At 47.5% G+C, this 12,732-nt stretch overlaps 2 protein-coding genes across 3 annotated transcripts; one reads left to right on the top strand and one right to left on the bottom strand.

The window, feature by feature from the left end:
- Positions 1-4: 4 nt before the first annotated feature.
- On the top strand, positions 5-4,506 carry LOC119355477 (protein NBR1 homolog). Of its 2 annotated transcripts, none has more exons than XM_037622284.1 (8): positions 5-82; positions 1,026-2,281; positions 2,390-2,504; positions 2,598-2,795; positions 2,905-3,054; positions 3,141-3,239; positions 3,333-3,992; positions 4,092-4,506. In XM_037622284.1, the coding sequence occupies exons 1-8, from the start codon at positions 5-7 to the stop codon at positions 4,095-4,097; spliced, it is 2,562 nt and encodes an 853-aa protein (XP_037478181.1). In that variant the 3' UTR covers positions 4,098-4,506. The 2 variants fall into 2 exon arrangements, with proteins under 2 accessions (XP_037478181.1, XP_037478180.1); XM_037622283.1 differs by having other exon boundaries at positions 4,072-4,506.
- A 1,688-nt stretch (positions 4,507-6,194) lies between these two features.
- Positions 6,195-9,175, bottom strand: LOC119355476 (plant intracellular Ras-group-related LRR protein 3-like). Its single transcript, XM_037622282.1, has 3 exons — positions 8,353-9,175; positions 7,220-7,386; positions 6,195-7,133 (listed from the first exon to the last, which is right to left on the bottom strand). The coding sequence occupies exons 1-3, from the start codon at positions 9,037-9,039 to the stop codon at positions 6,476-6,478; spliced, it is 1,512 nt and encodes a 503-aa protein (XP_037478179.1). The 5' UTR covers positions 9,040-9,175; the 3' UTR covers positions 6,195-6,475.
- Positions 9,176-12,732: the final 3,557 nt, after the last annotated feature.

Below are 12,732 nucleotides of genomic sequence, written 5' to 3'. Positions count from 1 at the left end.
CGCCATGATGCCTCAACGGGACACGCCGCCGCCGTTCCGCGGCCTCGTGCCGCTCGGCCGCCCCCGGGATCTCGTCATCAAGGTAGTTTTCCCGTGCCCTGGCAGTGTGGTGATGCCGTCGTGGTGTTCGATCGGGGAGGATGAGGGGAGTGCCGTTTTTTTTTTGTTCTTTCGGCGTAGGGTTTGGCGTTTCCTCGTCGGGAGTCGAGGAGGGGTTCTGCGCCTGCTAGATTTTAGAGCGATCCGGGCGGTGCTTGTGGTCCGACTCCTGTCTAGTCGCGATGGCGTTGGACACTGACGTCGGGGGTCTTTTCCCCATTCGTTGGAGATGGGGGGCGTGGTCTGCTGCGGATGATGGGATGTGGTGGGATTTTGTGTTCCATCTGGTTGTTGAAGAATGGATTGTTCTTTCTTTTCTATAAGGGTGTATCCGAGGTCAGATTGCTCTGATCTTGTTCGCCATTGTAAAACCGTGGAGATGATTTCACCCGTTAACTGACGGGTTAACTGACGGGCTTGCGTTGATTGGTGCGAAGTTCAGATTACAGTTAGGGCGATTGCTGCTGCTAGTAAAGAACCAAAGATGCTTTGTGTTCGTGTTTGATGTTAGAGTACTTTAATCTATGTTTCAGAGCACGGGAGGCCACTGTCAATTTTTGATCTCTCATGTGCTATTTTCTGTATGGAATTTAGTAGCATCAAAGTGATATATTTCTGTCTCTGTGTCATTGAACTTCATACCTAGTAGTGTTCTTATATGTGCATGGTATGCGTACTGTGGTAGTGTGACTATTCACTTGTGTCACTGATGCTTGAAATCTCCACTATCTTCAAGGATTATACTTCTAGCTTGTTGTTGTTGTCCTTAACTGGCTAATAACAGAACAAAACATAGGAACAACACACACTTCTTCTAGTGATATGTTTTCTTTGTGCCACCTGTTGAATCCTTCTGTTCTAATTTGTAGTTCCAGTCATACGTCATTCTTGTTAATATCTGAGTCTATGATTGGTTGATGTTTCAGGTCAACTATGGTGGCACTCTCAAGCGGTTCAGTGCTTTTGTGAATGGTTCAAACTTAGATCATAATCTTGCTGCCCTTCGGTCAAAGATTGCAAATGCTTTTAAGTTCAGCCCCGAGGAGCAATTTATTCTCACATATACTGATGAGGATGGAGATATTGTCATGTTGGATGATGATGATGATTTACGTGATGCTGCTGTTAGTCAGGAGCTGAACCCTCTTAGGATTGATGTTCAGTTGAAAAGCAGCACTGCCGGGGCACCTCAGCCTAACCAGCAAGCCTTGAATTCCAGGTCTAAGATGTCGGCAGCTATGGAAGATCAACTAGCTCAGGTGAAATCAGCTATTGATGAAGCCTTGAAGTTTGTACCAGAGCAAGTTCCTGCTGTCCTTGCTAAATTATCGCATGAGCTGCGCTCTAAAGCTGCATCATCGGCACCACCAGTACGTGAGTTGCTGGATCGAATTGCTAAACTGATGACACCCAAGAGCGGCATGGAACCTACCAGTGGTCTCTCTTACAGTTCATCTGGTTCCTCTAGTGGTAATCCACAAACATTCAGGGACATGAAAGATAGTAATGCATCTGAATCTGCAACAGCTTCAGCTTCAAATTCGCAACATGCTAAATCATCTAGAGCACTTGGTCTTAAGAGTGTGCTAGTTGAGAAGACCAATGCTCAAGTTCAACAAGCACCAGGCTGTACTTCAATTGGGGTTCCATCGGTTCTAGTCGGTTCTGGTGGAGAACTCTTGTATCATAAGAAAAGAACTGATGCCCTGAGTAAGGGGAAATCACATGCTCAAAGTATGGGGAAATCTGTCATGTCTTCTTCGGTGCCACCTGTTCCTTCATTTGCTCCTGGTGGCTCTACTCTTGGTTCTGCAAATGGGTATATGCCCTTTGGGTCTATTAGAAAGATTAATGGCGATTCAAGCTCAGCCTTCCCTCCCCCCAGAGGCCCTCCGTCAAGTTCAATTCCGACCTTTGAAACTGATCCAATACTTAACCCTTACACTTCAGTTGCAACCCATGGTTTGCAGAAGGCATTCCCTCCTCCACCTGCCTACAACTACAATCAGTTTAGGTTCAGTAGGCCTTCATTAGTTAATTCATATGGAAATTATCAAGATCCCTACTCATTTGGTTCATACAGTGGGTATGGTACCCCACAGCAGTCGGTTCATAAATGGGTAGAATGTGATGGTGGCTGCGGGGTGACACCGATTGTTGGGCCTCGCTACAAGTCCAATGTGTAAGTATTTTTAGTTACAATTAAATAATTCAGTCCTTCATTCATATCTTATTTTTCATTGGATTTAAAAAAAAAATGTTCTCTTGACATTTTTCTCTTTGCTGGCAGCAAATATAACTATGATCTATGCAGTGCTTGTTTCTATCGCATGGGCAATGAGGCTGAATATGCCAGAATGGACAAGCCACTCTCAGTAAGTGAAAGATTGAGAAACCTGAATAAGGTGACCAGATCAGTCTGTTCATACTCATGATTATATACTTTACGTGAGATAGTAACATAATATTTACACTTACTTCTGTTTGACCATTCTCAGGATAAGAGGTTCCTCCAACTTGACTGCCGTTTCGTCAAGGATCTCACTGTCCCTGATGGAACACGAATGGCGCCATCAACTCCATTTCGTAAGATTTGGTGCATGCTTAACAATGGAAATATTATATGGCCTTATGGAACCCACCTTGCCTGGGTTGGTGGAGATCAATTTGCTCGCCAAAGCTTAGTGAAATTAGCGGTACTTCCCAACCACATATAATTTATTTGCTAATATGTTCTGGATGTGAGATTTACATGGATGCATCTCAGACCATAATAAAGTCTTAACTTATGTTTGAACTTCTCAGATTCCAGAGGCTGGTTTCCCCTTGAATGGAGAAATCGATGTTTGTGTTGACTTTGTTTCACCTGCGAAACCTGGTAGGTACATATCGTACTGGAGACTAACATCGCCAGACCTACAGAAATTTGGTCAGCAAGTTTGGGTTCTTATTGAGGTTTTTACTCCGCCATCACTTGCTCCTCTCCTTGTGCCTTGATGTTCCTCCCCTCATGACCTTCCGCATGCTGATATCGTGTGCAGGTGGAAGAGCCTGTTCAAGCCAGTGGTGACAATCAAACTGCTGCAATAGACTTGAACTTGCCTGCAGTCAGCAACCCTGCAACATCGAGGCCATCCATTGTATAGCCTCATTAGACTGTAGAATTCTCTTCCGCAAGTGGCCACATGGTTTGTTTACACATCTGATCATTTGCCTGCTAAATTCGTGTGCAGGTGCAACAGCCTGTCCAGACCAGTGGCAATAAGGGAACTGCTGCAGTGAACTTCTTGAGCTTGCCTGCAGAAGGCAGCACCGCAACCTGGACCTCAGATTCTGCATCTGACTCTGACGATGATGGCATACCTCTGCGTGAGGTGCTTGCCACGCTGAGACGAAAGGGACCCAAAGCGGTTGGAAGTGTTGTGCCCTCTGCACCAGCAGCAGATGAACCAGTTCAAGTACCCATCGCTTATCCCCAGGCAGCAGATGAACCAGTTCAAGTACCCATCGCTTATACCCAGGCAGCAGATGAACCAGTTCAAGTACCCGTCATTTATCCCCACGCCTCATCTGCTGAAGCTCTAGGGATGCCTACAGGTGTGGCGGCACCTGAAGCCGCACCACTGCCGGAACCCATGAGTGTGCCGGAACCTCTACCGGCACCTACTCTTGTCAGTTCACATGTCGCTCCTGTTAGCATGCCTTCGCCTGATGAAACCATCAACAATAACATGGAGGAGAAGCTTCTGAGGGAACTGGCGGACATGGGCTTCAGGCAGGTTGACCTGAACAAGGAGGTACTTCGGCAGAATGAGTATGATCTGCAGAAGTCGGTCGATGACCTGTGCGGCTTCCATGAGTGGGACCCACTCCTTGCGGAGCTGAAGGAACTGGTATGCGCCACTTCTCATCCTGTGTAGCGCGAGAATATCATCTTAATTTAGGATCCTTCTTAATTCTCAACTCTTATAGGGTTTTGATGATTGACACAGATGTAGAAGGAGTGCTCGAGCAAGAAGCATGAAGTTCCATGAAGCGTGTGGCGATGGATCTTCTGTCCAGAGAGAAGGACCGGTGATGGCCTCCTGCGCTCATCTGCTGGAGCGCTGCTGCCTAGTAGACCTAGATATAGATAAAGTAGTACTAGTATAATGTAATGCAGGAATAACCAGACGAACTGAAGTGATGTTGCATGATGCAGTGCACTGCAGCCGCGCAGTAGTAGTAGCAGCCAGTAAGCAGGACCATAATAGTCCGGCGCTCCGGCGTGTGGTCGCTCGTGCACCGTGGTTTTTCTTTCGTGTAAGCAGGGTACCTTATCAGGCGAACTGCTAGTATGGTCTATGAGTTCTGTTTATTATATCTGTCGCTCGTGTGCTTCTCAATCAGATGGTTGCTGTGCTCTTCTATCAGAGTCTGATTCAGAGATGTGGTTCTCATAAACTGATTGTTGGTTAGAGCTTATTTTCGTTCTGGTCCCAGGTATTCCAAGTTTCCAACAATGGTTGATTGTATGAAGGAAGAGCGACTGCAAACAGGCAAGAAAGTGTACTGATTTTCGCTTCTTCTGCCCTGAGAACTGTGCAAGTGACATTTAGGCAGCTAAAAACACTGTAACCTGATGTTTCATGTCAGCATAGTCTCCTAGAAACTTATATTTCACATTATGCAAAAAAATATTTATTTTTAAAACGAAGGCAAAAGATTTATCTCATCTCATTAAATAAGAAGGTGAGAACAAAGTCTGTTTGTTACATGACCACAAAAAAACACACACAAAGGGATTGATTGACGCAACATCCTAACTGGCAAAATCCTATCCAGAAACTTTGGCCCTACAAGTACCGAGAGTTTCCCCTCCGCCTTGATTGACGCAACAACGTGTGTGGGCAAAGAGGCCTTGTTGTGAAACACTCTCATATTTCTCTCAGAGTGGCCAACAGACTAAACATCTCATATTTCTCTCAGAGTGGCCAACAGACTAAACATCTTCAAAGAATTATAGGCCTTCCTGTTGACTCGTACCAGACTACCACGTTCGTTCCACCATGCTGCCACTGATGAGAGTGTGGACCAGGCGTTAACCTGTGATTGCATCCCCAGCCATGCGTTGATCACTTCCTAAATCCTAGCAGAGTAGCGGCATTTGAAGATTAGATGCGCCGTCGTTCTTGGTTCTCTTTTGCACAACTGACAAAGACCACAGTTTGGTCAATGGCTATGCCGTCCAATCTTGCAGAATGAGCCATGAGAAAAATCTGATTTTCGGCGAAGCCCATATTTTCTAGACCATCCATCCTTGGCATGTCCGGCTATCAATCCTGCGAATTGCAATTGCACTCTGTAAGCCAGCCGCGGCGACAGAGTAGCACCCATTCGCAGTGAATTTTCATCGAATGATATCCTTTGTTCCAACCACTAGCTCCACCTCCTGAACCTTGGTCCATAAGTTGTTAGTCTGTTGGGCACTTTGGAATGAGAGGAATGCGTGTCACAAGCATTACAGTTTAGCACAACTGTTCGGAATTCGTGTGATGCAGGTCACCTGATGCCCGAAGTTGTTGTTCCTAAGCAATTACTCCCTCCGTTCTCAAATACAAGCCTTTCTAGAGATTTCAACAAGTAACTACATACGGAGCAAAATGAATGAATCTACACTCTACATACATCCGTATGCTGTTGTCCATTTAAAATGTCTAAGAAAACTTATACTCCATCCATTCCAAATTACTCGTCGCAAAAATGGATGTATCTAGATAAAATACATCTAAATACATCCATACCTACGACAAGTAATTCGGAACAGAGGGAGTATTTAGGAACGGAGGGAGTATAAGATGTTTTTGCATTGAACTACAAACTCTGTAACTAAGTATAAGATGTTTTTGCATTGAACTAGAAAAACACCTTATATTTAGTTACATAGGTAGTACGTTTAGTTTTCAAAAGCCGAAAAAAATTACTGTATGACTTCACAAATTGAGGGCATTCGGGAATGACAGGGTTGAAGTTTGTTCTCACAAACAAAACCTGGCAAGTTTCTAAAGCTTTGTGGCATCTTAGCAAGACAGATAGTTTGCAGTAACACATGTAGCTTCAGCAAACAAAATGCATAATTTCTGTTGCAAACAGTCTAATAATAAAGCGAGTATACCGAGTTTCAGCCCTATTATTATTATACAGTAACACAACCAGGGCCTTCGATGGAAATGACCCTCAAATGGAGTTAAAATGGGAAAATAAACGCCAAAGCCTGCAGAGGGCAGGTGCTTGTAAGGTCCAGAGTCAACAGGAACGCAAAATGATTCCCAGGTCGAGAGTTCCGTAAACTTGGTATATACATACGCGATACTCGATCGCCTCTGAAACTGAGGTTTCAGAACTGCTGGTCGAGGATCGAGTCTTTCTCCGACTTGGTCTGGCCACCACTGACATAGCCCACAAGGCTCCCCCCAACGTCCGAGACCCATGAGACGCTGCGCGCCAGCCAAGCCTTGGGAGTCGACGCCTGCGGGCTCTCTGCTGCTGCTGCTGCCGCCATGCTCCTCTGTTCTTCCTCGAGCAACGCATCAAGCCACCTCTTTGACATGTACTCTTTCACAGCGTCTACACCTTCCTTCACGACCTCCGCTGGTGGCATGGACAGAGGGTTCTGCTCCAGGTTAAGCTTCTCCAGCTTGTCAAGCCGGCCAAAACTGTCGGGAAGAGCATGGATCTGGTTGTTGCTGAGGTCAACCTCCCGCAGGTTCAGCAGGTCACCGAATGAGAAAGGGAGCTCCTTCATGTCGCTGAAGTTGCTGCTCAGGTCGAGGATTTCAAGGCTGGAAAGCTTCCCTATGGCAGATGGCAGACCGCATAGTTCATTGAAATGAGCATCCAGGACGTATAGTGATTGCATCTCACAGATAGATGATGGAAGAGATCGCAACTTGTTCATGTGAACCCAGAGCTTTCGCAGATTAATCAGTTCATAGCCAATATTTGTTGGCAGATATGTGAGCCCATTGTAGCTTGCATCAAGCTCAACTAGCGACCTGGAGGGTGAACTATCTATCAGTCTCTTGAATAGTGAATACAGCTAATTAACAAACGCAAGGGGAACTTTAGGAGTAGTATCTACCTGCACTTTGAGATGCTGTCTGGCAGTGTTCTCAGCTTGTTAGTCGACACATTCAGAATCTTCAGATTGGACAAAAATCCAACAGTATCAGGAAGAGAAACCAAGGCATTAGAAGCAAGACGGAGCTCTTCAAGATGTTCAAGCCCTCCTATAGCATCTGGAATAACCTACAAGCACAGTGAAATCCCAAAATTAGGGAACAACAGTACAATATTGTATCTAACAAGCCATAGAGCAGCCTTGCAGTTGTTGAGGAATTATAACCTGATAAACAGATCTGAGTTTTTAGGGCCACGAAAGAAAATCAGCATTTTATAGCTAGCACATCTCATGTCTGCTGTTAAATGATTATGATGGATCATGAAGCTCAAAATAAACCATATAAATCAGACATAAACATCTCTTACCAGTAGCAGCAAGCAATATGAAAGTACTAATTCTCCCTACTTTAATCGATGATTCTCCAAATTTCTAACCCAAGCAAGATTTCCAGGAAATCAAGCTAAGCTAAACTTACCTCATAACTCCTACCAATTTGATATTCTACTTTGTAGAACTGTATGAACCCAAAGTACTACTTGTAACCCTCGATGAGTCAACACTAGTGTTTGCATAGCCTAAACCAAAGCGACAATCAAACCAAAGCATCCTTTCAGAAACAAAAATAGTACTTCAACGCGTCCTTGCATAACTTTTAGCATTTTCTCCATCCAAATTCTGCCTTCAGCAGCACATCCTTAACACATAAGGCGGGATAACAAATAAATCTGCCAAAATAATAGAATACAGACTGGCCCTCATACCTGATCCTAATTGACAAGTGACAAATAAGTGCTAGTATACAGACCCACTCTTCGTACCAGGCATATCAGAACTCACAAATCTAGCATCCTTACTGATAAATCAGTACCCAAACTATTTAGCACATAGAGTAATTCGAAGCATCCACTCAGTCCGAAAAGACAGCCTAATATGCGCTCACAGTGGCAGAAAAATGCCTAATCCTAGACAAACACACCAGAACTGAAGTGTTTTGTGCGTGTGGCTCATCCATGAATATGTTACCATATAGTACTACATGGGCTCTAAATAAACAGATCTAATCTAAAGATATGGGATGACATGCTTCTCACCTGGAGCTGGTTGTGTGATACGTCAAGCACGCGGAGTCCCAGGATCCTTCCGAACGCCTCGGGCAGGTAGCGCAGCTGCCGATCCACGAGGAGCACGCTCTCCACCGGCTTGCCCTCCTGGGCCTGCTTCAGCACGGCGACGACTTCCTCCTGCACCGCCACCTCATCAGCGCCCGCCGCCGATTCATCCTTCCCCTCGGCCTCCTCCAGGTCCCTGCCCTCCATCGCCGACCGGTAGACCTTCTCGAGCCTCCCCTCGGCCTCGTGCAGCAGCGCCTCGTAGGTGTCGTGGGCCTCCTCGAGCCGCACCACGGTGCGGCACGCCTCGAGGTCCTCCTCGGTGACCCGCGGGGCGACGTCGCCGGCGGCGGCGGCGGCGACGACGGCGCGGGAGGAGTCGACGAGCTCGTGGTCGGGGCGCGGGCCCAGCTCCTGCAGCGCGGAGCGGGCGGCGGAGACGTCGGCGACGGCGCGGGTCATGGCGTGGAGCACGGAGGCGTGGCGGAGGCCCGGCATCCGCTCGACGAGCTCGAACTCGCCGACGGAGGGCGAGCGCGGGGACGGCGTGTGGACCGGCGGCTGCTCGATGTCGAAGTCGGCCCCGGCGGCGGGCCTGGGCTTGGAGAGGGTGGGGAGGCGGGAGAGCACGTAGGAGAGGATCGGGTGGGACTGCGGCGCCGGATCCATGGCGGGCGGGGGAGGTGGGAGGCGGAGATCGGAGAACTGATGCTGTTTTATGGTGGGCTTGGGAAAGTGGAGGGCGATGGGGAGCTGGACTGGAGGGTGCAGTCGGAACCTGCCTGGGGCGGCCGGCCGGCAGATCCCTGGGGATTATTTGGGTCAGGGGATATCTATCCGATCCAAATCTGATCCAGGGTGACAATTCGTTTACTGCTGATGAACGGCTTCTTCTGCTTCTGGTTCAAGAAACAGTCATTTGTTTCTTGAACGCTCACGCATATTTTTTTTTTCTTTTTCTGCAAGTCAACATTCACTGATTGGCTCAAGCACTGAACACAATTTTCCTACCCCAAAAGACCTCAATAATCTTGCCTCTCGTCACAACATGACTTTTTCTCTCCTGCGAAGAAAAAAAACTGCTCTTTCTTCTCTAATGATATATCGGGGCCTGTTATGCCCCTGCCAGCTGATCTTTTCAGCCGGGTTGTGAGCCGTCAGACCTAGCGCATTGAGTGGTCGAGTGACACCTTCACCATTGCAACACAGGTCTTGTTGCAAAAATTTTGCAACAAAAGTCCAGTTGCAGAAAAGTTTTGCAACAAAGGTCCTATCGCAGAAAAAAAAATTACAACAAAAATCTTGTTGCAGTTTTTTTTTTGCAACAAAGGGATTGTTACAGATTTTTTTGCAACAAAGCTCTTGTTGTAGAATTTTTTTTGCAACAACGAGCTTGTTGCGGGAAAACACCCGAGAGAGAGAATCAGAGAGAGGGCCATGGGCGGGGAGAGAGAGAGAGAGAGAGAGAGAGGAGGAGGGAAGGAGAAAGGGGCTTGCAGTAGAGTGCCCACGGGAGATTGTCCGGGGGAGAAAGGGGGTCGGTGGCGGCGTCCTCCGTCGGGGCGGAGATCGTGCGCGTCTGTTGCGTGGTTGAGTGGTGGCAGCTCTAGATGAGAGTCGGGAGGGAGAAAGTGAAGATTGGCTGCTATTGAGAAACAAGTGATTGGCTGCTGAGAGAGAAGAGCGGCGAGATAGATTTTCTGGAGACAAACGCCTGAGGAGATAAGGTTCAGCAACGATGTGTGACTCACAGGGACACGCGTCGACCAGCCAAAGCGGTCGACGCACAGGTTGTAATCAGCCAACTGACATGAAGCTTTTCCCTAATATATCGGTCCCTCTATTATCCTTCTTTTGAATTCGATTATTTCCCACCTTTCTTCCGATTTCAGTGTCTCGTTTTGTCCATCATCTCTACCCAGTGAAACTAATAGTACATGTGACATTGTCGACCAATAGTTATTTGCCCTTCTTCTTCAATCCCATGGCTAGCTATACTACGGGTGTCATCCATGGTCGTCACCCTCCTCTATTGTTGAAGAACAACTGACTTAGATAAAATGCAACATGCTATCGAGCAGTCAAGATCATAGATCACATCGCAAACTTGTTATCATGTTGTGACATGTTGAACAACTATGCATAAAAACATGCTGACCCAAGTCAGATAGACAAGAGTTCTAAGGTTCTCTGCAATTAGGGTGAAAACAAAGTGGAAACAAATGGAAGTGAGTGTTACCACATTTTTTTCATATTCTTTTGCAGAAGCGGAAATGAATATAAAATTATAAATACATATACGGGTGCAAATAAACATAAAGCCAATATGACGCTGGCACAATTTCAGAAGCAAATTATTGTTGGAATTCTTGAATCATGAAGAAAAACACAAGCAAAACCAATGAACTTGTTTATAATTGCTAAAATGACTATGAATATTACGTTGTATCACGGTGCATTGTCAATTCATCAGAGATAAGATGACTACCGGACATGAAATACCAAATGAATTGCTCACTGCCTAGATCCTACATGGCCAGAATTGACACCAAAATTGCAGGGTGGAGACTCGAGCACTTAAACCCATTTATCATCGGCATTTAAGCAGTGAAAGGATCCGATGAGGGAAGGACAGCACATACGAAATGAGCCAACGAAGGAAGGGTGGAACACATGCTATCACTCCATTGTGGACTGGTGGGACTTCCGTCAGCATAGGGCGTCGGTGTCGAAGGGCATTAACAGACGAGTCATAAGTGTCAAAGGGGCTTCTTTGGTGGCGGACAATGATGAACACATACCCTGAGGGGGGAAAGAGGCCGAGGGACAAGGTTCTTAGCCGGCGGAGGACTGCGAGAAAAAGGGTCGATGACGTAAGAGGGGGCTTCTTCGGTGGCAGATAATGACGGGTAGAGTCGCGGAATGAGGGATAAGTCGCGTTGTCTGGGTGACAAGGGACGTCGTCGGTGGACGACCTATAGAGTACACGCTTAGAAAGGGCGAAGGGAAACCCTTAGATGGATGGAGGATACATTAGGACACCAACATTGTCGTGCCAGTTTTAAGGCATGTTTTTGTCACCCGAGTACAGATGCGTACTAGCATGCGATTTGACATTCAACCTAGTAAGGAACTAACTAGGGAAGAATGACAAAGAGATTTTGCTTAGGTGTTTCACTGTTTTTATAAAACCACACATAAGTTCACCTAGTGAGGCACTGATTACGGGAGAAGGACAAAGAGATAATGTTTAGGCGTTCCAATGTTTCTATAAAATTATGCAATCTACGCCATAAAATGTATCGACCATCGGTCTTTGCTATCTAACAGATTCAATAGATGGTCATGCATTGTCTTCGGAAAAAGGAGCCACCTATACATGATGTGACGCCCCCGATTCAATCGTACACTAATCATACACGCAAACGTGTACGATCAAGATCAGTGTAACGCCCTAGATATAACTTTCTCAATTTGTACTCTGACTCTTGCCGTTTCCGGCGTTAAGTTATATTTATTTCTCGGGTTCGGGTCTTTGTCTCCGTGTGTTGTTTTGTTGTCATGCATTTCATATCATGTCATCATGTGCATTGCATTCACATACGTGTTCATCTCATGCATCCGAGCATTTTCCCCGTTGTCCGTTTTGCATTTCGGCGCTCCGTTCTCCTCCGGTGGTCGTTTCTAGCTTTCTTTCTTGTGTGGGGATTAAACATTTCCGGATTGGATCGAGACTTGCCAAGCGGCCTTGGTTTACTACCGGTAGACCGCCTGTCAAGTTTCGTACTATTTGGATTTCGTTTGATACTCCAATGGTTAACCGAGGGACCGAAAAGGCCTCGTGTGTGTTGCAGCCCAACACCCCTCCAATTTGACCCAAAACCCACCAAACTCTGCTCCATCTCTTAGAGCGTTCGATCACTCGCGTGGCCGAAAACCGCACCTCATTTGGACTCTCCTAGCTCCCTCTATGCCTATATATACACCCCCTCCAAAAATTCGCGGTTCAATCCACCCCTAACCCTAGAAAAAGAGATCTCCGCGCGGCCGGACGTGTCCGCCCGCCGCCGGACGAAAATCCCGCCGTCCGCCGCCCGCCCGGTCCACTCGCGTGCCGCCACGTGGCAAGTCGCCGCCACCACCTCCCGCGGCCCGGCCGGCCCGCGGTAGGCCCTCTTCTCCCGCGACCGGGCCCCGCCTCTTCCTCCCTCGCGCGCGCCCCGCGCCGCCGTCGTCCCCACGCCCGGCCGCCGCCGCCCCGATCCGCCGCCGCCGCCCCGGAACCTCGCCGTCGGGCGCCGCCCCGATTCGCCGCCGCCGCCTCGGATCCTCGCTGCCCCGCGTCCCTGTGGCCGGATCCGG

Source organism: Triticum dicoccoides, chromosome 2A (assembly GCF_002162155.2).
Source record: "Triticum dicoccoides isolate Atlit2015 ecotype Zavitan chromosome 2A, WEW_v2.0, whole genome shotgun sequence".
In the NCBI taxonomy this organism is placed as follows: Eukaryota; Viridiplantae; Streptophyta; class Magnoliopsida; order Poales; family Poaceae; genus Triticum; species Triticum dicoccoides.
This window is presented reverse-complemented; position numbering and strand designations above follow the sequence as displayed.